This window comes from Chiloscyllium plagiosum, chromosome 22 (genome assembly GCF_004010195.1).
Source record: "Chiloscyllium plagiosum isolate BGI_BamShark_2017 chromosome 22, ASM401019v2, whole genome shotgun sequence".
Lineage (NCBI taxonomy): Eukaryota > Metazoa > Chordata > Chondrichthyes > Orectolobiformes > Hemiscylliidae > Chiloscyllium > Chiloscyllium plagiosum.
Window position 1 is genome coordinate 487496 of NC_057731.1, and position 23395 is coordinate 510890.

General features: G+C 42.4%; 1 protein-coding gene across 2 annotated transcripts in view; it reads right to left on the reverse strand.

Annotated features, from left to right (window-relative positions):
- Positions 1-1677: 1677 nt before the first annotated feature.
- The window catches only part of slc25a16 (solute carrier family 25 member 16), a 72778-nt gene continuing 51060 nt past the window's right edge, over positions 1678-23395 (reverse strand). For both annotated transcript variants that reach the window (XM_043712243.1, XM_043712244.1), the window contains exons 6-10: positions 21095-21216; positions 9244-9310; positions 5593-5755; positions 2952-3020; positions 1678-2225 (exon numbers count right to left, since the gene is read on the reverse strand). In XM_043712243.1, coding sequence (XP_043568178.1) covers positions 2069-2225; positions 2952-3020; positions 5593-5755; positions 9244-9310; positions 21095-21216 — 578 coding nt within the window. In that variant the 3' untranslated portion in view covers positions 1678-2068. The remainder of the gene's footprint in view (positions 2226-2951; positions 3021-5592; positions 5756-9243; positions 9311-21094; positions 21217-23395) is intronic.

Below are 23395 nucleotides of genomic sequence, written 5' to 3' on the forward strand. Positions count from 1 at the left end.
CAGATGAAGGATGATGTGCAACAGTAGCCTGTTCAAAACCTACCTCCATGCCAAGCTGAAGGACACACAGGGCATTCCCATAAGGCAGCTCAGGTTGTGGGCTGTGAGCTCCTCAGGGTGTTTTAGGAACCCAGGGCCAATGTGAAGTTCATCTCAGCATTGCTGAAACTGGACCTGAGCTGATACAGCCTGCACCGAAAACAATACATGAAACTGAAAATGTGGAATAGATGGTGCAGGTGCTCCGAGGAAAAGCTGAAGGAAGTGCTCATGGTAGTAAAGAGAAAATTTTCCTCCTCCTGCTCTGTCAAGGGTTGTCACTGTCACCTCATCTCTGGAATTCAGCTCTTTTGTCCATGCTTGAACCAAAGCCGGGATTGTCATGAGATGATTGGCTGTTGTGGCCATCGTGCGGGTTGTTTGCTAAGCAAATGCTGCTTAATAGCACTGTGGATGTTCCATCACTCTCCTGTTGATTGGGATTAGACTGATGGGATGGTAATGGGCTGGCTTGGATTTGTCCTGTTTTTTGTGGACAATATATATCTGGCATGGACCAGTTGAACAGATAGTGAAGACTCCTGATGAACAGTCAAGCCCAATTTGTCGACTCTGCCCGACCTGCTATGCTTTTTCCAGCACACCACACTTCATCGACTCAGACTTCTCCAGTATCTGCAGTGCTCACTATTTCCTAATTGCTGCAAACTACACTGCGAAGCCACTTCCAAAGATGGCCACCTTGAAGTTTTCCTCCTCCATCCGCGAAGACCTCAGTGAAAGTCCTGCCAACTGCAACTTCCTGTTCATCTCCTCTGCCCTGAAACAACAGTCCTGATGAATGGTTAAGCCTGAAACATCAACTCTCTTGCTCCTCAGATGCTGCATGATCTGCTGTGCTCTTTCCAGCATCACACCCTATAACCAGATGGTCTGTTTCTGAACTGTGCCAGTCCCTTGCAATTCTAATCCTCCAAACAGGTAGACCAAGCGATTTAACAAATGAAGATCTGGACATGGCTGCTCGTGCAGCCCTGCATTCAAGGTTTTGGTAGATGGTGGAATGACTTGGATAAAGGGACAATGGAGGTCATTATTGCTCAAATGCAATGTTTTCCATTGGACATTCTGCAAAAATTCCCATCAAATTGCTGGAAGTTTAATATTGCCATCCAGAGGAAAAGGATTGACTGAAACAATATTCCAAACACAACCAATTTCAAGGTCAGCTCTACAAAAAGTCAAAGCTTTACTGGAATCCAATTGCTGGAGATTACAAGTTTTACAGTATTTAAAAATGAACTTTCATCAAATATATGATTGAGTGTGCAAAATAAGCCTCATATTTGTTATATTTGTGTAATGGAATATTAACAGATTGAGAATAAAACATTCATACATAAAGTATTGGAAAACTGACAATGGTAACTGTAGTACATTGGACAAGGTCTTTTCCCTGGGGTCGGGGAGTTCAGGACTAGAGGGCATAGGTTTAGGGTGAGGGGAAAGGTATAAAAGAGACCTAAGGGGCAACTTTTTCATGCAGAGGGTGGTGCAAATATGGAATGATCTGCCAGAGGAAGTGGTGGAGGCTGGTACAACTGCAATATTTAAAGGCATCTGGATGGGTATATGAATAGGAAGGGTTTGGAGGGATATGGACCGGGTGCTGGCAGGTGGGACTAGATTAGGTTGGGATATCTGGTCGGCATGGACGGGTTGGACCAAAGGGTCTGTTTCCATGCTGTACATCTCTATGATTCTATGACTCTATGTTAACCTCATCTCTCTCTTCTCAGAATTGGGGTATAGAAGCTGAAATTGATTACCAAGCCTAGTGAAATGCAAGGATGGAATAGGACGGCAATAATTTTCACAAACCTGAAAACACAGAACACTGATGCTGACTTTCAATCTTAATCACAATTAATTACTCAATTAAATAAATAACAGTTTAGTGCCCAGCAGTTCTCACATCAGAGTCTCTACTGTGGAAATGTTCTTCTGGTTGACAGTCACAAGATCACAATCATGAATTTGATAGTCCTGGTAACATTCCGAAATGCCCTCAGTTCAGATGAAGAACTTGTCTCATCAGTTCATAGGTGGTAAATGCCACTGCTTGAGATGGGATACAGCGAATGTAATTGAGCGTGAGTCCCCGGTAGAGGCCCTTCTGTATGCCATGCACTTTATAGACATATTTCAGAGTTTTGCACATCGATCTGATGGTGTAACAAAGATTAAACATGAAATTATTCTTCTTGAAAGTACAATGTCAGAATTCATTAAGTATTCTTGTTGAATTAACCAGCTGGTTACAACCACTGAAGAAACGGTGCATTTATCAATGCTCATTAATAGTCTTAATCCAACAAATGTCCAATATCATTGTGTGCCGATCACAGGGTCTCTGTCTGCTGATCCCAGGTAAGAGTCTGACCCCGATTCATGGCATCCTTTCACTGGGAGGAGGGACAGCGAAAGAGAGAAAGAGAAAATATCCACTGGATAATAGCCAACAGTTAATGGGAGTGATCAGTGAGTAGAATGGCACACAGGAATAACAGGGTCACTGTCTGAATTATCACAGTTTATAAAGTAGAGGGAAGCAGATAAAGCCCCCATGAGGTTAATCTAAAAAGGAGAATGTGTTTAAATAACCACTTCCAGGGTCTTGCATTCACTTCTACACATTTGCTGACACAGCTTCCAAATCAGTGAGTAATGGAGCCTGCCTAGTCTGTGAGGTTACACAAATTTAAACAGAATGTTTTGGTACACTCATTTTATTGCACATCCTTCACTGTAGTTAAAGTGTTCCAGTCACTGATTTGAATTTATATGTGGCAACTGCTTTATTGTGCAGGAGAGAGGGGGGCTGAGACACTGTCGTATCACAATCCTGTCATTACCAGAAAAATCTTTGGGTGTATAAAGATTGTACTTACACACATTTATCAGCTTCAGTCAGAATGGAGCCTAGCTGCATTCGCCTCCGAGCCACATCTAGAGGATATCTACAACATCAATAACATTCAACAGACTTCCTGAAAATATATTCCAAGCAATAATTTTAAAAACATCAACGATAAAATCCGCACACCACAAATTTACTTTTTCATCTCAGCCTTGCCCACTACCCAAGGCCACTTAATGCCCAAACCTACCCACTGACCAAACTTGGGCCAATGTGCCAAACAGTCTCTACTAATTTAAGAATTGCACCCTTAAGTGACTGTGATTTGAGCAAAAATTGACTGTTGAGACAGTCAGCAAGGAGTCAGAATAGGTTTCCTCCAGGTGCTATGGTTTCCTTCCACAGTCCAAAGACGTGCATGTTAGGTGGATTGGCCTGCTAAATTGCTCAAGGAGGCATAGGTTATGGGAAATGTCTGGTTATAGGAATATGATAGGGGGTTAAGTCTGGGTGGCATGCTCTTCAGAGAATCAGTGTGGACTCTATGAGCTGATTCACTCCAGATATGTAATGGTTGAATAGTTAGTTATATCTAACCAACTGAGTAAAGCTTTTGGGAAAACAACAAAGTTGGTCGATAAGGGAGTGATTATCTCGATCACCCGAAGGACACAGGTAGGGAGTATTTTGATTGGTTAATCGAATTCCGGATAACTGAATGCTGGATAATATAGTTTAACCAAGTATTGGGACCTTGCAATCTTGCCAGATAATCTGATTTTTGGATGATCGAATGCCAGATAATTGAGGTTCTTTTGTATTATTTATATGGACCGGCAGAAGACAGTTGACCCAAGTCCACGTAAGGAGCTTAACAGAAATGGGAGAATGTGGAATCAAAGTCAAACTATTGGCATGAATAGAGAATTGGTTAGGAGATAGGTGAGAGAGAGTTGTGATAATGGGTCTGTACTAACTGTGACAAACCTGTACTGGGCCATGGCTTTTCACTATATTTATAAGTGGTCAGAGAAAAATTAGAATAATGCGTTTGCTGATATTGTTAAGTTTGTTGGTTCAGCAAGCAATTTGCATAGGAGATGAAAATTGCAAAGGAAAACTGACAGATGCAATCAGAGCAGGCGGAGTTCAATGTGGGAGAGGACAAAGTTAATAACATCGAGCCCAAGGAAGATGGAAAAGAAATATTTCTAATATGTTGGAAGCTAGGAACTGTGGGTGATCTGAAAGACTTAATTGTGGATGAGCAGAAAAATGTAGGGATCAAATTACAGAAGTCAGTGAAAACAAAGAGACAGGGATGAAAAATAAATGAGAAAGGCACAACAGGGCTAAAATACAAAGGGATGGAAGTATGTCACAGCTGTAGAGCTGTCTACGTTTTATAAACTAGAGTTGTTTTCCTTGTTTATAAGAGATTTAAGGAGTGACCTAATTGAGATGTTTAATGAAGTTAAAACATTACAAAATTACAAAACAAATTCTTCTGGTGTGAGAGCCCAGAACAACAGGAGTTTCACTTTACAATTAGAGTTAGGTTGCTCAGGAGTGATGTCAGGAAGCACTTTTTCACACAAGGGCTTATGAGGGGCAAGATTACAGCCTATCTTTGAGCATGGAGACTGCAGGATAAAACCGCAATATAAAACTGCAGTTAGGAATGCTGTATGAGTGTTAGATGTATAGACACATACTGTGGATTGTATCCCTGTGGGCATTTGAAATTTTCTCACAAGGGTTATTGCATATTTAAAACTGAGATTAAAAGATTTTTGTAGGCAAGGATATTAAATGTTTTACAAAAAGAAGGGTTAATGGTATTAGCATTCAAATCAGCCATGAACTAATTCAATGAGATACATGACCATCTGATCATGGGGATCTGTTATAGTCTCATCATACAAATCTGCTACAAACAGATCAGCTGTCCCAATCTTGGGGAGATGGTGGTCAGTGGTAAGGTCATCGGACACCCAGGCTAACGGTTCAGGACATTTGGTGGACATTTCCACCACAGCCAGTGGAAATTAAATGTGATTAATTAAATCCAGAAGATAACGCTAGTCCACAGTGAGCATGAATCTACCATCAATTGTTGTAAAACCCGTAAGGTTTACTACTACCCTTTAGGGAAGGAAATCTGCCATCCTTATCTAGTCCAACCTGCATAATTATGAAAAGAAACGTGTAGGAGGCATAAAAGACAATAAGGAGATCTTATGTAAAGGGAAAATGGCTGATTAAGAGTACAACTGATCCACTGAAGGCAGAGAGTGGGGGTATCGTCAATACCAAGGCATGCATATAGAGTTAGGCAACAGATCAGCCATGACCTCATTGAGAGATGAAGCATGCTGAAGGGTCATTTGTCCAGGATCCTGTTCCTATGAGTGTCCAGATTTTCAACAATGTGGTTAACTCTGAAATGCTCATAACATGCCACTCAGTTTAAGGACAATTAGGGATGGGCAACAAATACTAGACTTATCAGTGAAGGCCACATCCCATTAAAGATCAAGACATAAATGTGAAATTTTAGATGAAGATGACATCAACAAATATAACTGATACATAATTGTCTGCTATGATTACAGTGCAGCAGAATGGGCATGGCCCTTGCTCTCCTCCCAGTTATGCTGATGAACACTTACGATACTGTTTGAGCAAATGCGCCTGCTATTCCACCACATAGCAAGTTCACGTGGGTTTTTAAAACCAGAACATTCGGATTGTCAGACGAAGGCCTTCCAAGAATACCAGGAGCCTGACTGAGGCCAATACTTTTCAAAGTGCCAAAAGTGAAGAACGAAATTCCTGAAATTAATATTTAATAATGTAAAATCTGAAACAAATGGTGGATATAGAAAACAAAATCAAAATACATTTCTAACTTATTTTTGATTAAAGCAATATATGAATTAAGGGATTATGAGGAGGCAAGATTACACCTATCTTTGAGCATGGAGACTGCAGGATAAAACTGAAGTTAGGAATGTTGTATCAGTGTTAGATGTATGGATACTTATTGTGGATTGTATCCCAGAGGGTAGTGGTAATGTTACTGGACTAGTAATCATGAGGCCTGGACAAATGACCCAGAGACTTGTGTGCATATCCCATCAACTAAATAAGCAATTTAGATTCAATCCATTAGTCTTGAATTCAAATGCTGATATCAGTAATGGTGACTAAGAAAAACACCAGAAGTATCCGAAATAAGGTAGGTGAGCTTGCAGCATGCATAGGTACCTGGGACTTCGATGTTGTGCCCATTTCGGAGACATGGATAGAGCAGGGTGAGGAATGGATGTTTCAGGTTCCAGGGATTAGATCTTACATTTAGAACAGGCAAGGCGGTAAAAGAAGGGGAGGCATGGCCTTGTTAGTCAAGGATAGTATAACAGAGGCTGAAAGAATTTTTGACGAGGGCTGAGGTTAGAAAGAGGAAAGGAAGGTCACACTGCTTGGAGTTTTTGATAGGCCTCCGCAGAGTTCCAGGGAGGTGGAAGAGAGGATAGGCAAAATTATTTTGGGTAGAAATGAAAGGAACAGGGTGGTCATTATGGGGGACTTTAACTTCCCCAACATTGACTGGAAATGCTATAAACTCTAGTACGTCGGATGGATCAGTTTTTGTCCAATGTGTACAGGAGGGTTCCTTGACACAGTATGTCAAAGGGCCGACAAGAGGGGAGGCCACACTGGATCTGGTGCTTGGTAATGAACCAGGCCAGGTGTGTGATTTAGTTGTAGGTGAGCACTTTGGAGAGAGTGACCATAATTCAGTTACGTTTAGTTTAGCGATGGAAAGGGATAGATTCATGCCACAGGTCAAGAGTTATCGATGGGGCAAAGGGCAATTACAATGCGATTACGCAAGAATTAGGATGCATAGAATGGGGTAGCAAAATGCAGGGGATGCAGACAATGGAAATGTGGAGCTGGTTTAAGGAACAGATATTGCGTGCCCTTGATAGGTATGTCCCTGTCAGGCAGGGAGGAAGTGACAAGGTAAGGGGACCATGGTTTACAACAGAAATTGCATCTCTTGTTAAGCAGAAGAAGGAGGCTTATGGCTCAGAGGAAGCAATGAAGAGTTACACATCAGCTAGGAAGGATTTAAAGAGAAAGTTAAGAGCAAAGAGAGGATACGAGCAGTCTTTCACAAATAGAATCGTAAAGCTTTCTATAGGTAAGTGAGAAATAAAAGGATGACTAGGGTAAGAATAGGGCCAGTCAAAGGCAGAAGTGGGAAATGGAGTGTGGACTCTGTGGAGATCAGAGAGGTGCTAAACAAACATTTCTCATCAGTTTTTACTGAGGAAAAGGAGAATATTGTACAGGAGAAGAATGAGGTACGAGATATTAGACTAGAAAGGATCGAGGTTAGTTATTAACAGGTGTTATCAATTCTAGAAGGAATGAAAGTAGACAAGTCCCCTGGGCCGGATGCCACTTATCCGAGGATTCTCTGGGAAGCTAGGGAGGAGATAGCAGAGCCTTTAGCTTTGATATTTGAGTCGTCATTGTCTACAGGTTTAGTACCAGAGGATTGCAAATGTTATGCCCTCGTTCAAGAAGGGCAGTAGAGATAACCTAGGTAATTATAGACCAGTGAACCTTACTTCTGTTGTAGGAAAGGTTTTGGAAAGGATTATAAGAGATAAGATTTATAATCATCTAGCAAGCAACAATTTGATTTCAGATAGTCAACATGGTTTCGTCAAGGGCAAGTCGTGTCTCTCAAACCTCATTGAGGTTTTTGAGAAGGTGAGCAAGCATGTAGATGAGGGTAGGGCAGTTACGGTGATATATATGGACTTCAGCCTTTGATAAGGTTCCACATGGTAGGCTGTTGGAAAACATGCAGAGGCATGGAATTGAGGATGATTTAGCAGTTTGGATTAGAAACTGGCTTTCTGAAAGAAGGCAGCGGGTGCTGGTGGATGGAAAATATTCAGCCTGGAGTCCGGTTACTAGTGGTGTGCCACAAGGATCTGTTTTGGGACCACTGCGGTTTGTTATTTTTATAAATGATTTAGATGCAGGCATAGGTGGATGGATTAGTAAATTTGCTGATGACACTAAAGTCGGTAGAGTAGTGGACAGTTTGGAAGAATGTTGCAGGGGGACTTGGATAAACTGCAGAATTGGGCTGAGAGGTGGCAAAAGGGAGTTCAATGCAGCTAAATGTGAAGTGGTGCACTTTGGGAAGAATAACAGGAAGGCAGAGTACTGGGTCAATGGAAAGATTCTTGGTAGTGTGGATGTGCGGAGGGATCTTGGAGTCTAATGACACAGATCCCTGAAAGTTGCCACCCAGGTTGATAGTGCTGTTAAGAAGGCATACAGTTTGTTAGGTTTCATGTAGAGGGATTGAGTTCCGGAGCTGCAATATCATGCTGCAACTGTACAAAATGCTAGTGCGACCGCACTTGGAATATTGTGTACAGTTCTGGTCGCCATATTTTGGGAAGGATGTGGAAGCATGGGAAAATGTGCAGAGGAGATTTACCAGGATGTTGCCTGGTCTGGAGGAAAGATCTTATGAGGAAAGGCTGAGGGGCCTGGGTCTGTTCTCATTGCAAAGAAGAAGGCTAAGAGGGGATTTGATAGAGACATACAAAATGATCAGAGAATTAGATAGGGTAGACAGCGAAAGTCTTTTTCCTAGGATGAAGACGACGGCTTGTATGAGGGGGCAAAACTACAAATTGACGGGTGAAAGATTTAAGACAGATATCAGAGGCAGGTTCTTTACGTAGAGAGTGGTAAGGGCGTGGAATGCCCTACCTGCCAATGTAGGTACTCAGCCACATTAGGGAGATTTAAACAAAGCTTGGATGATGATGGGATAGTGTTGGGGGGTGGGCTGAGAATAATTCACAGGTCGGCGCAACATCGAGGGCCGAAGGGCCTGTTCTATGTTATAACTTTTAGCTGGTGTGGTCTAAATTTTAGTCATGACACAGCCACATAGCTGACTGTTAACTGCCTTAGCAAGCCACTCAGCTGCCTTATCATCATATTCCCAAAGGCAATTAGGAGGAACCTCCTCATTAGGACAGTAGATAATAAAGTTGGCTTATGAGTGACACATCCCATGAGCGAATACAAATAATCTTCAAAATGAAGCAAAGCATGATCTGCCCATTTAATATGAGAATTGACAGTGAAAGGATGAGAGAGAAGGCTTTAATGTACCATTGCCCTCAGTCCTTACAGAAATATTTACGCAACGGCACCGCAACTGACAAAAAGCAGTAACAATAAAAGTGCACTTTCTTGGAGCTCTTGAGTACCTGCGTAAGGAGCCATGCCAATAATAGTTGGAGTCAGACCTCTGTAAAACCCTCGAAGTCCTCCTTCCTATATAAAAAGAAAAAACAAAATTTGGAACACATATTTATTTCATATTTAGCCACAACTGTACAACAGACTCCACAAAGACAGTACCTCTTGTAGCAATGGCTTTGAGTGCATCACATTTTCAGCATTTCACAAACTGCTACAGCAGGAAGCCAATGTTGGATTGTGCCCACTTTACTGTAAACTGAGCCCTTTTATTGGGGGGAAGTGGTGGGAGTATATGCTCTGAGCATTGATAACAGCAATTATATCTTGCACTGAAATAGCATTGACAGAGGAATCTCGATTATCCGAATGGCAAAGGCGGGGAGTATTTTGTTTGGTTAGTCAAATGCCGGATAATTGAATGCCGGATAACAGAGTTGAGCCAAGCATCCAGACCTTGCGAACTTGCCAGATAATCCGATATTCGAAGAATTGAATTCAATTGAATTTACTGTCTCATGTACAGAGGCACAGTGAAAAGCTTTGTCTTGTGAGCAATACAGGTAGATCACAAAATTAAGTAGCACGGATAAGTAAATAATAGTTAACAGCGGCAAAAACAAAAACACACGTACAGGTAAATGTTAAGAGTTTGTGAGTCCATTCAGTATTGTCACAACAGTAGGGTAGAAACGGTTTTGAAACCGGCTGATGCGTGTGTTCAGGCTTGTGTACCTTCTACCCGATTGTAGAAAAAAATTGCCAGAGTGGGATGGATCTTTGAGAATGCTGGCAGCCTCACCTTGAAAGTGGGCCTGGTAGATGGATTCTACAGATGGGAGGTTGGCCTTTGTGGTTGTCCAGACCGAGTTCACCACTCTCTGTTACCGTTTCCGATCTTGAATGGTAAAGTTGTCATACCAGCTGGTGATACATCCAGACAAAATGCTCTCGATGACGCACCTATTAAAGTTAGCAAGGGTATTCGCCATCATGCCAAATTTCCTCAGCTGCCTGAGGTAGGAGAGATGTTGTTGGGCCTTCATAACCAGTGCGCCCACATGAAGAGTCCAAGAAGGCTTGTTGTGGATGACCACTCCCAGGAGCTTGACACTCTCCACTCGTTCCACCTCTGTGCTGTTAATGTTGAGGGAGGCATGAGTAACATCCCTCTGAAATTGTTGTGGTTCTGTTCGCCGAGCTGGAAATTTTTGTTGCAAACATTTCGTCCCCTGTCTAGGTGACATCCTCAGTGCTTGGGAGCCTCCTGGGAAGCGCTTCTGTGGTATTTCCTCCGGCATTTATAGTGGCCTGTCCCTGCCGCTTCCGGTTGTCAGTTCCAGCTGTCCGCTGTAGTGGCCGGTATATTGGGTCCAGATCGATGTGTTTGTTGATGGAGTTTGTGGATGAGTGCCAAGCTTCTAGGAATTCCCTGGCTGTTCTTTGTTTCGCTTGCCCTATAATGGTAGTATTGTCCCAGTCGAATTCATGTTGCTTGTCGTCTGCGTGTGTGGCTACTAAGGATAACTGGTCATGGCGTTTCGTGGATAGTTGATGTTCACGGATGCAGATCGTTAGCTGAAATGCTCCTGATGTATGGTAGTGTGGCTAGTCTTTTGGGTTGCAGCATGTCCTCGTTCCGTTGTCTTTCTCTTAGGCCTCCGAAAGTCAATAATGAGTTCCTTGGTTTTGCCGGCACTGAGAACTAGGTTGTTCTCAGTGCACCATTTTTCCAGGTCTTCCACCTCCAGTCTATAGTTTGTCTCGTCACCATCTGAAATTCGACCGACTATGGCAGTATCAGCGGCAAACCTCTAAATGGCATTAGTCTGGTATTTGGCGACGCAGTCATGGGTATACAGTGAGTACAGTCGGGGGCTGAGTACGCACCCCTGAGGGGCGCCAGTGTTGGGTATTAGTGAGGCTGAAATGTTGTCCCCAATCTTCACTGATTGTGGCCTGTGGGTCAGGAAACTGAGAATTCAGTTGCAAAGAGTGGGGCTTAGTCCGAGATCACTAAGGTTAGTAACCAATCAAACAGTCTCGAGGAGATAATAGTGTTGAAGGCTGAACTGTAGGCAATGAGTAGGATTCTTACACAGCTGTTCCTGGTGTCAAGATATTCGAGGGAGGAGTGAAGGGCAAGGCGAACATCTGTATAAGGTGGTAAAATATCCCAAAGCATCCCACTGAAGCAAAATTTGACACCCCCCTCCCTCCCAAAGCCGGTGATTAAGCATTGCTGCTTGTGGCAGAATGATGAAAACAAGGAGCAGCTCAAGAGGTCAGGATTGAATCTGAGGGTTGTAGAGCTGGAGATATTTCCAGAGGCAGAGTGGGAGCCAATGTCGGCCTTACAGCAAAAGAACTTTGGATAAGATCAAGTTGACATAGAATGGAAGATGGGAGCATAATTGGAAGGACTTAGGCATAGACAGATCTAATGGCACCAAAGTTTGGGATGAGGGCTTCTGCAGGTGAGCAAAAGCATGAATCTACTGGGCAAGCTTATCAAGTGCATGTAGGTTGTCATTGCAATGGTGCAGAAGGTGCTAAATCAGTTACCTTGGTATCTAATGTGGGAGAAAGTGAGGACTGCAGATGCTGGAAATCAGAGCTGAAAATGTGTTGCTGGAAAAGCGCAGCAGGTCAGGCAGCATCTAAGGAGCAGGAGAATCGATGTTTCGGGCATGAGCCCTTCTTCAGGAATGAGGAAAGTGTGCCAAGCAGGCTAAGATAAAAGAGGGGGAGGAGGAACTTGGGGGAGGGGTGCTGGAAATGCGATAGGTGGAAGGAGGTTAAGGTGAGGGTGATAGGCCGGAGTGGGGGTGGGGGCGGAGAGGTCAGGAAGAAGATTGCAGATTGCAACCTTTTATCTTAGCCTGCTTGGCACACTTTCCTCATTCCTGAAGAAGGGCTCATGCCCGAAACATCGATTCTCCTGCTCCTTGGCTGCTGCCTGACCTGCTGTGCTTTTCCAGCAACACATTTTCAGCATCTAATGTGGGACCAAAGCTAAGAGCTAGGAAGACTCCAGAGGTTAAAGTATGGGTATCAGTAGAGAAACAATTACAAGTGCCTCTTGGCTATGACTGGACAGTTAAGAATGGGATCAGTCTGGGACACACATTGAGACAATAAAATACACTATTATTTAAATGGAGAGAGACTCCAAAAATGAGCCGCCTCTAGAGGGATCAGGGTGGTCTTGTCAGGAAACATAAAAGTTAGGATACAGTGCAGCAAGTAATTAAGAAGTCAAATAGAATTTTGGCCTTTAAGCTAGAGGATTGATGTTTAAAAACAGGGAAGCTCTGTCACAACTGTACAGAGTATTAGTAAGATTGCATCTGGAATACTGTGTGCAGTTCTGGTCTCCATATTTAAGAAAGGGTGCACTGGCATTGGGAGAAAGTGAGGATGCAAATACTGGAGATCAGAGTCAAAACAATGTGGCACTGGAAAAGCACAGCAGGTCAGACAACATCCAAGGAGCAGGGCAGTCAATGTTTCATGCATAAGCCCTTTATCAGGAATGGCATTGGAGGGAGTTCAAATGAGATTCACTGGGCTGATTCCTGGGGTACAGCAGCTGACTTATCAAAAAACAGCTAAGCAAGTTAGGTCTTCATTCAAACAGGAAAATCAGGGATGATTGTATTGAAACATGCAAGATTCTGAGCAAGCCTGAGGTAGATGTTGAAAAGATGTTTCCATTAGCGAGAAAGTAATGAACTAGGGACATGGTCTCAGAATAAGGGAACACACATTTAAAACTGAGATGTCTTTTTTCTAGTGATAACACTGATGAAAAATATTCACTTAGCACTTCCCCTAACTCATTGGACTCCATTCACAACTTCCCACCAGTATCCTCGATTGGCCCTAATCTTACTCTCGACAATCTTTTATTCCGGATATATCGACAGAAAGCCTTAGGATTTTCATTGATCCTAGCTGCCAATGATTTCTCAATTCCCCTCCTAGCTCTTCTTAGCTCTCTCTTTAGATCTTTCCTGGCTAACTTGTAACTCTCAAGTGCCCTAACTGAGCCTTCACATCTCACCCTAACAGAAGCTTTCTTCCTCCTCTTGACAAGAGATTAAACTTCCTTAGTAAACCATAGGTCCTGCGCTCGACAACTTCCTCCCTGCCTGACAGGTACATATTTATCAAGGACCACAACAGCTGCTCCTTGAATAAGCTTCACATTTCAGTTGTGCCCATCCCCTGCAGTTTCCTTCCCCATCCTATGCATCCTAAATCCTGCTGAATCGCACCGTAATTGCCTTTCCCCCAACCAAAACTCTTGCCCTGTGGTATATATCTACCCTTTTCCATCGATAAAGTAAACATAACCACATTATGGTCATGCTCACCAAAGTGCTCAGCTACCTGCAAATCTAATACCTGGCCTGGTTCATTATCCAGTAACAAATCTAATGTAGCCTCATCCCTTTCTGGCCTGTCTACATACTGTGTCAGGAAACCATCTTGCATATATTGGACAAAAACTGACCCATCTAAAGTACTCGAAGTATAGTATTCCCAGTCAATATCTGGAAAGGTAAGGCCACCATAACAACTACCCAGTCATTCTTGCTCCTATTGGGAATTATCTTTGCTATCCTTTCCTCTACATCTCTGGAACTATATGGAAGCCTATAGAAAACTCCTAACAGTGTGATCTCTCCTTTCCTGTTTCTAACCTTAGCGCATACAAACTCAGTAGACGAGTCCTCAAACGTCATTCCTGCAAAAGTAATACTGTCCTCGACTAACACTGCCACATCAGCCCCTCTTTTACCATCTTCCCTGTTCTTACTGAAATATCTAAATCCCAGAACCTGCAACAACCATTCCTGTCTCTGCTCTACCCATGTCTCTGAAATGGCCACAACATTGAAATCCCAAGTGCCAAGCCATGCTGCAAGGTCCCCCACCCATTTCGGATGCTCCTGGTGTTGAAGTAGACACACTTCAAACCAACTTCTTGCTTGCCCACTTGCAACCTCGAAACCTATTTTGGACCTCACTACTCTCAACCTCCTGTATACCCGAACTAAATTCTGGTTCCCATCCCCTGCTGAATTAGTTTAAACCGAAGAGCATGAGCAAATTCCCCCCCCCAGGTTACTGGTACCCTCTGGTCCAGGTCCCACCTACCCCAGAAAGAACCCCAATTATCCAGGAATCCAAAACCTTCCCTCTTGTCGCCACATGTTCAACTCCTCTCTCTTCCTATTCCTCACCTCGCTAGCACGTGGCACGGGCAACAAACCAGAGATAACAACTCTGTTTGTTCTAGCTCCCTAAATTTCACAAGCTATTGCATAAAATACAGAAGCATGGGATTGAGGGTGATTTCGCAGTTTGGACCAGAAATTGGTTAGGTGAAAGACAGAGGGTGGTGTTTGATGGGAAATGTTCATCTTGGAATTTAGCTAATAGTGGTGTACTATTATCTGTACTAGTGGATCTGTTTTGGGGCCATTGCTGTTTGTCATTTTTATAAATGACCTAGACGAGTGTGTAGAAGGATGGGTTAGTGAACTTGCGGATGACACTAAGCTTGGTGGAGTTGTGATTAGTGCCATAGGATGTTGAAGGTTACAGAGTGACATAGATAAGCTGCAGAGCTGGGCTGACAGGTGGCAAATGGAGTTTAATGCGGAAAAGTGCAAGGTGATTCACTTTGGAAGGAGCAACAGGAACAAAGAGTACTGGGCTAATGGTTAAGATTCTTGGTGGTGTAGATGACCAGAGAGATCTTGGTGTCCACATACATAAATCTCAGAAAGTTGCCACCCAGATTGATAGGGTTATTAAGGAGGCATACGGTGTGTTAGCTTTTATTGATAGGGGGTTGAGTTTCGGAACCACGAGGTCATGCTGCAGCTGTACAATACTCTGGTGCGACTGCACTTGGAGAATTGCATAAGTTCTGGTCACCGCATTATAGAAAGGATTCGAAAGCTTTGGAAAGGGTTCAGAGGAGATTTACTAGGATGTTGCCTGGTCTGAACGGAAGGTCTTATGAGGAAAGTCTGAGGGACCTGAGGCTGTTTTCATTAGAGGGAAGAAGGTTGAGAGGTGACTTAATTGAGATTCATAAGATAACCAGAGGGTCAGATAGGATGGATAGTGAAAGCCTTTTTCCTCGAATGGTGATGGCTAGCATGAGGGGAGATAGCTTTAATTTGAGGGTTAAAAATCACACAAGACCAGGTTATAGTCCAACAGGTTTAATTGGAAGCACACTAGTTTTCGGAGCGACGCTCCTTCATCAGGTGATTGTCATCAGGTGACAATCACCTGATGAAGGAGCGTCGCTTCGAAAGCTAGTGTGCTTCCAATTAAACCTGTTGGACTATAACCTGGTGTTGTGTGATTTTTAACTTTGTACACCCCAGTCCAACGCCGGCGTCTCCAAATCATTAATTTGAGGGGTGATAGATGTCAGACCTAATTTCTTTACTCAGAGAGTAGAAGAAGCGTGGAACGCACGCCTGCAACAGTAGTAGACTCTTCAACTTTAAGGGCACTTAAATGGTCATTGGATAGACATATGGCCGAGAATGGAATAGTCTAGGTTGGATGGGCTTCGGATTGATTTCATAGGTCGGCTCAACATCGAGAGGCCGAAGGACCTGTACTGTGCTGTAATGTTCTATGTGAAGAAATTTCTTGTCTGAAGGTAGTGAATGTCTGGAATTCTCAACATCACAGTGTTGTGGAGGCTAGATCACCAGAAGTATTTAAAGGAAGGAGATAGATATTTTAAATTTGAGGAGTTGAGGTCTGCAGCAGATCAGCCATGTTCTTACAGAATAATCAGCAGGTTAGAGGGGCCAAATGTTTTAATCTTGTTCAATTTCTTATGTTCTTATGTCAGAGTGGTCAGCTGTGACTAGGCTACAGATAGGTCAAGAAGTATGAGGAAAGATAGCTTACTGCAGTCACAGTCACATAAGACTTCATTTGTGACTGCTGTTGGGATGGAAATCCAGAAGATCTGAATAACATGAAGTTGTGACAAGTCTATCCAATTTGGGAGGTAAGAACAGGTTCAAGAACTTTGGAGAGGAAATAGTTTGCAAGGGCATTCAGAGCACAAGAGCAAATAAAAATATCTAACAACAGCAAAAGCATCATTGTCCTTCTTGCCTTGCAAATTATTGACAGAAAACATGGGATAACAGTAATCTCAACAGACTACCAACCCAGATGTCAAGGTTAAAGTTCCAGGTCACAAGTTCAAATCTCACCATAGTAGCTGATTGAATTTAACCACAATCAATAAGCCTTTAATATGGACCTAGCTTTAGTAATGATGATCACAAAACCATTGTTGATCGTCATAAAAACTCATCTGACAACTAATGTCCTTTACAGAAGGAAAGTTGTCATCCTTATCTGGTCTGACCTCCATATAACCTCCTTCAGATCAACAGCAATGTCAAACAGTTTTAAATGTTTCCTGAAATAGCCTTGCAAGCTACTTAGCTATATCAAAAAGGAATCAAACCAGACAGACAGCACTGCATTTACCTAGGCACGAGAAGTGATAATAAACCCAGTGCTGTCAACTTTGCAAAGTCCTCCTAATGTCTGCAGTGCTGTGTCAAATAGAAAGCAGTCCCATACACAAGTCAAGAAACTGCCCAACACAGTCTTATGTAATGTGTCCCAAACACCACCATAATCATCCCTGGGTATGTTCTGTCCTACCAACAGGACACACCCAGCAGAGGTGGAAGGACAGTAATGTACAGTCAGAAGGAGGTTGCCTGGGAGTCATCAAATTGGATCTGGGCTATATCAGGTCAAAGATGGGTGAACATCCTTCCTTTGGATTACCATGTTCCATATAGGTCTTCAGCAGATGCTGAGGGAACCAACTAGAGGTGAAACATAAAAGACATCGTCTTCACCAATATGCCTGCTATTGATGCAAACAACAAGGTCTAAATTTCCTTGGTTTCAATTCATCCATTCAGAGTTTTAATTGAAAGATTTATTGTTCTAAGCTATCTCCCTTCTTTAGGAGCAATTGCTTCTCACACCTAGCTACTGTCAAGACTTACGCAGAACTCCCCAGACCAAAAAAGGTTTTCTTAAGCTATGGGTGTTTCTCCTAAACCAAAAAACAATTATGGAATCTTCTAAGTGCTATCTAATGCACATTACTGTTTATTTTATACTTTCTAAAATTTTCCCAATGTAAATAAACCTCCATTAGTCTTCAAGAACTGTCTCTTTCATTTTTTTCTTTTTAAAAGAAATCACCACAGTTATAGAGATACTTACAGGTTATTCATTAAACCTCTTTACACACACAAAACCCACATGCCACTAGTTCATAAGCTAAAAATGCAAAATAAGTAATATTAAAATGTATAGAAATCACCCCCTTTCATCTATTTTGTTATCAATCTAGACCACAACATCTGGCTGTTTGCTCACCCCCAGAAGAATGTCCTACAGCCACTCTGTAACATCTCTGAGCATTGTCCAAGATGGCAAACTAACCTGGAGATTTGCTGATAGTCACAAGTAGTGTTATTTTACTACTTGCCTGTTCTCTTAACTAAACAGTCCCCTAAAGTATCAAATACACAGATACATACATGTGAATTTATAGGGTGTAAATAAGGTAAAGAGCAGGAGGTCTAGAGTGGACATGAAAAATAACTTTTTTTCACCCAGAGGGTGGTAGGAATTTGGAACTCACTGCTAGTAGAGGCAGAAACCCTAATTTTAAATAAGCACGTGAGATGCCAAGGCCCAAAATGCTGGAAAATGGGATGAGAATAGTTACGTGGTTTCTTTTGACCGGCACAGACCCAGTGGGTCAAAGGACCTATTCTGATGCTGTAGATCTTTGACTTTAAAACCAACTTCTCCAAAACTTACTTACTTTAAGCAACTGAGAAGTGAATACCACACAGTTTCTGCAATTTCTAAAAGTCAAATGGTTCTACCTTTGCAACACAGCAGTGCAAACTTCAATTTTTCAGTTCATATTCCCAAAATAATAATGTATATTGTCCTTACAAAATGATATAAAGAAACAGCTGAAGGTACTGGATTTTGCAAAGACTATGAGCCCTGACGCATTCTGAATTGTACTCCAAAACTGAGCTCCAGAACTAGTCACACTTCTTGCCAAGTCATTCCAAGAAATTTACAACAATGCGGAAAATTACCCAGGTCTGGCATATGCACAAATACTTGGACATGTTAAACCTGACTAATTATTGCCCACGGTAGCACAGTGGTTAGCACTGCTGCCTCACAGCACCAGAGACCCAGGTTCAATTCCCGCCTCAGGCAACTGTCTATGTGGAGTTTGCACATTTTCCCCATATCTGCGTGGGTTTCCTCCGGGGGCTCCAGTTTCCTCCCACTGTCCAAAGATGTGCACGTTAGGTGAATTGGCCATGCTAAATTGCCCGTATTGTTAGGTGCAGGGGTAAATGTAAGGGAATGGGTCTGGGTGGGTGGCGCTTCGGTGGGTCGGTGTGGACCAGTTGGGCTGAAGGGCCTGTTTCCACACTGTAAGTAATCTAATCAGTCTACCCTCAATCATAAGCAAAGTGATGGCAGTTGTCACTGATGGTACTATTAAGCAACACTGCTCAGCAATAACCTGCAGGCTGATGCACAGTTTGGGTTCTGTTAGGGCCACCCAGTTTCTGACCTCATTATAGCCTTGGTGCAAACATCAACAAAAGCGATAAACTCAAAAAAGGAAGTGAGGCCAACTGCCGTTGACATCAAGGCTGTATTTGATCAAGTGCAACATAAAGGAGCCCAAAGAAAACTAGAGTCAATGGAAATCAGGAGGATACGCTTCCCTGGTCAGTCATAATTAGCACAAAGAAAGATGGTTGTGTTTGCTGGAGGTCAGTCATCTCAGCTCCAGGACATCGCTATAGGAGTTCCTCAGGACAGTGTCTTAGGCCCAACCATCTACAGCTGCTTCATCAATGACCTTCCCTCCATCATAAGGTCAGAAGTGGGATGTTCACCAATGTTTGCTGCATGTTCAGCACCATTCATGATTTATTAGATACTGTCAGGTGAATTGGCCATGCTAAATTGCCCATTGTGTTAGGTAAGGGGTAAATGTAGGGGTATGGGTGGGTTGCGCTTTGGCGGGTCGGTGTGGACTTGTTGGGCCGAAAGGCCTGTTTCCACACTGTAATGTAATCTGTAATCTGAATGCAGTAAGACATGGAGAATAACAAGGTTTGGACTGACAAGTGGAAATTAACATTCATGCCACACAATTTCCAGACAATGAACTCGCCAAGCAAGAGAGACTCTAACCACTGCACCTTGACATTTAATGGCATCAGAATTGCTGAAACCCCACATTGAATGGGACTAGCCATGTAAAGGCCAACAACAGGTACAGACTGAGAATTCTGCAGTGAGAAGAACTTTCTAAACCAATGAGATCTATTACTTAGAAGGACAAGGGCAGCAGACACATAGGAACACCAACACCTGAAAATTCCCCTCCAAAACACACACCATCCTGACCTGTAAATGCATTGCCATTCCTTTAGTGTTGCACCCTGACAGCATTGTGGGCCTACATACGTCACACAGATTGGAACAGTTCAAAACAGCAGCTCATTATAATCTCCTAAAGTGCAATTGGCAACAGAAAAAAAAACGGCTAACCAGTTTTGTCCACATCCTGAATGAACAAAAACAGAATAGGAAGTAAGCAACTAATAGGGCAGAGTACCCAAACAAGGAGAGATGAAAGGAGGCATAGAGAAGCCCTGGGAAACGTAGAGAAAAAGAAAAATGGAGCAACAAACAATGAATAAAATGATACTGAACTAACATAAGTGCATATCTAGAGGAGCAACCAAATATGAATGGACAAAGGAAAACACAAATTAGAAAGCAAAATTAAGACAAATATGGCCTGATAGCACAGAGGATGTGAGAACCATGGAGTCAGCTAGAGAGACGGGAATGGCAGAAGAAACACATACAACCATACAAACAAGGGATCACAATCCCAGCGTGACTGCACGAACAGGATGCAGCACTCTCAGAGTGACCATATAAATAAGGAGTCATGCTCCAGAGTGACAAGAGCAACAGGGAGCAATACTGAGAAAGGAAGTTCTTTGCTCTAAGCCCAACGATGAGCTGCCTGTTACTCTGACTGCGAGGCTCAGTTCACACAATAAGTAGTATCTTGCATCTAACTGTCTGGAAAGAATGTGACTATCTGTCACTATTGATGCAGATGCTTGCAGCACTGCTGGAACACCTGGGTCTCTTTAAATAGCTGCATTGGCTTAAATTCTGCAGTTTTAAACTTCCCACATTCCCAGCGATGCAAAATCTTTCAGGAGTGGTATTATTACTCCAAACCAGACCTGTAATTGCAAGGTCTTGCTGGAATGAAACTAAAGTGGCTTTATAACAGTCCCATTAACTGCTGGCTTGCTCATTGGAATTGGATCCAGCAGCTTGACATTCCTTCAGCATTCCTGTCTAACTGCAATGGAAGTAATAGAGGTTTTAGGTTGTATTTGGGATTGAGAAGGAGTCCCGAACATAAATTTTTGAAAAATTGACTTTTCTCATTCTCAAGAGCAAATTAAGGAAAACTCCATTGAAAATGGGGATGAAAATGAAATCCTTTTATGACTATGGGATTGACATTTACACCCAGAAAGCTACAAACTATGCTCCAAACCTCCGTCATTGAAATACTTACTAACATTATATTAGGGAACATCAGCATTTAATTACTTTCAATTTTCCAACACAGCTCATCAGGTTCATTTCTCATAGAGTGTAACAGAAAGATGCAATACGCACCTGTGTATAAATGACCCTGAAAGCATCAATGATTCCAGCATACCTGTGCTCGCCCTTCACCTGGAAGGCCAGACGGGCTCGAATCATGTCAAGTGGATAAGTACATATCACTGCAGTCATCCCTGTAAGATAACACTCCTTATTGTCTGTTGTTCTCTCAAAGAACATGAAAGCAATAACAACCTAAACTCAGGCTTACATGGTCAGTAGTAAAACAAACTTGGTGTTATCGTTTGGTCATCACTCTATTTGACCAGTTTAATAAGGAACCTTGGCATGATCAAAGGTGGCTTTGTGTGACATTTTATAGCATTCTCAGTAATTAATGACTGCCTGATGCCAAAGAGGATTGCTAGTTCCTGGGAAAAATCAGCAGCTACGCCTCAACTATGAGCAACTAAAAGAAAACCGGAAAGTTCCCAGGAAGATCGAGGATGGGCACTGAAAATCAACAAACCCATAATCATTAATCATGGTCAACTTCAACACGCATTAGTCCAGCCATCAATGGCAAATGTGTCAGTGGAAATGACTACTGTATCTGCCTTCTGCTCTGAAGAAAATACTAAGCATAGTCCAATCAACAACATCACCCTTACCAACTCCGAAAGTAGTCTTGGATGCCAAGGGTGTATTGTAAGGATGTATCTGATTTCTAATTCTTTCAGTTTTTATTTTGTTAATCAGTGGGTTTCTTTATCCCAGAAAATAATGGAAGCTGTGAGCTGAGTTATGTGGATTTTAATAGACAAATGAGTCAAAGAAAGTGCAGCTGAGAAACAACCTGATTAATCATCTACTTCAACAACAGATCAAACAAATCAACAAATTTACTTCAATGCAAAAGGCCTGACAGGTTAAGGCAGATGAACTTAGGGCCTGGTTGGGAACATGGGACTGGGATATCATAGCTATTACTGAAACGTGGCACAAGGATAGACATGACTGGTAGCTTAATGTTCCGGGGTACAGGTGCTATAGCAAGAAAAGAAAGGGAGACAAAAGAGGAGGGGGAATGGCATTTTTGGTTAGAGATAACATTATGGCTGTACTTAGGGAGGATGCTCCTGGGAGATCATCCTGTGAAGGTATATGGCTGGAACTGAGAAATAAGAAAGAGATGATCACCTTGTTGGAATTGTATTATAGGACCCCAATAGTCAGCGGGAAATTGAAAGCAAATATGTAGGAAAATCACAGATATCTGTAAGGTTAATAGTTATAATGGTAGGGGAGTTAAACTTTCCAAACATACACAAGGACTATCATAGTGTTAAGGCCTTGGATGGGGAGGAATTTGTTAAATGTGTAAAATACAAGTTTCTTATTCAGTATGTGGATGTAACCAATACAGAAGGAATAATACGTGAATGTCTGTTGGAAAATAAGGCAAAGGCAAGTGACTGAGGTGACAGTGGGAGAGCACTTCTGGGCAAGTGATCGTTCTAAAAGAAGTGACAGAGAAGGATAGACCTGATCCAAAAGTTAAAGTTATAAATTGAAGTAAGGCCGATTTTGATGGTATTAGACAGGAACTTTCAAAAGTTGATTGGGGAAATCTATTTGCAGGTAAAGGAATGGTTGGGAAGCAGGAGGCCTGTGAAAATGAAATAACAAGAGATCAGAGACAGTATGTTGCTGTTAGTGTGTAGAGCAAGGTACAGGAAATGCTCAATGACTAAAGAAATTGAGGCTTTGATCAAGAAAAAGGAGGCATATATCAGGTATAGGCAGGTGGGATCAAATGAATCACCAGAGGGCCAAGGGAGTAGACATAAAAGGGAAATCAGAAGGGCAAAAAGGGGACATGAGTTAGCTTTGGCAAACTGTAAACTTGTAAGGAAAAGCCAGAGAACTATATACCAGTGAGCCTTAAGTGGGAAGTTGTTGGACAGGATTCTAAGGGACAGGATTTATATGCATTTGGAAAGGCAAGAACTTATCCGGGATAGTCAATGGCTTTGTGCACAGAAGATCTTGTCTCACTAACTTGACTGAGTTTTTTTGAAAAGGTGACAAAGATTGATGAAAGCAGATATTGTCTATATGTACTTCAGCAAAGCATTCGACAAGGTTCTGTGTGGTATTCAGGTTACTAAGATTAGATCACATGAGATCCGGGGGAGCTAACAAACTGGATACAAAACTGGCTTGAAGTTAGGAGACAGATGGTGATGGAAGAAGGTTGATTTTCAGATTGGAGGCTTGTGGCCAGCAATGTGCACAAGGATCGGTGCTGGGTCCACTGTTTTTTGTCATTTACATAAACAAATTGGATGTTAACATAGGAAGTACAATTTA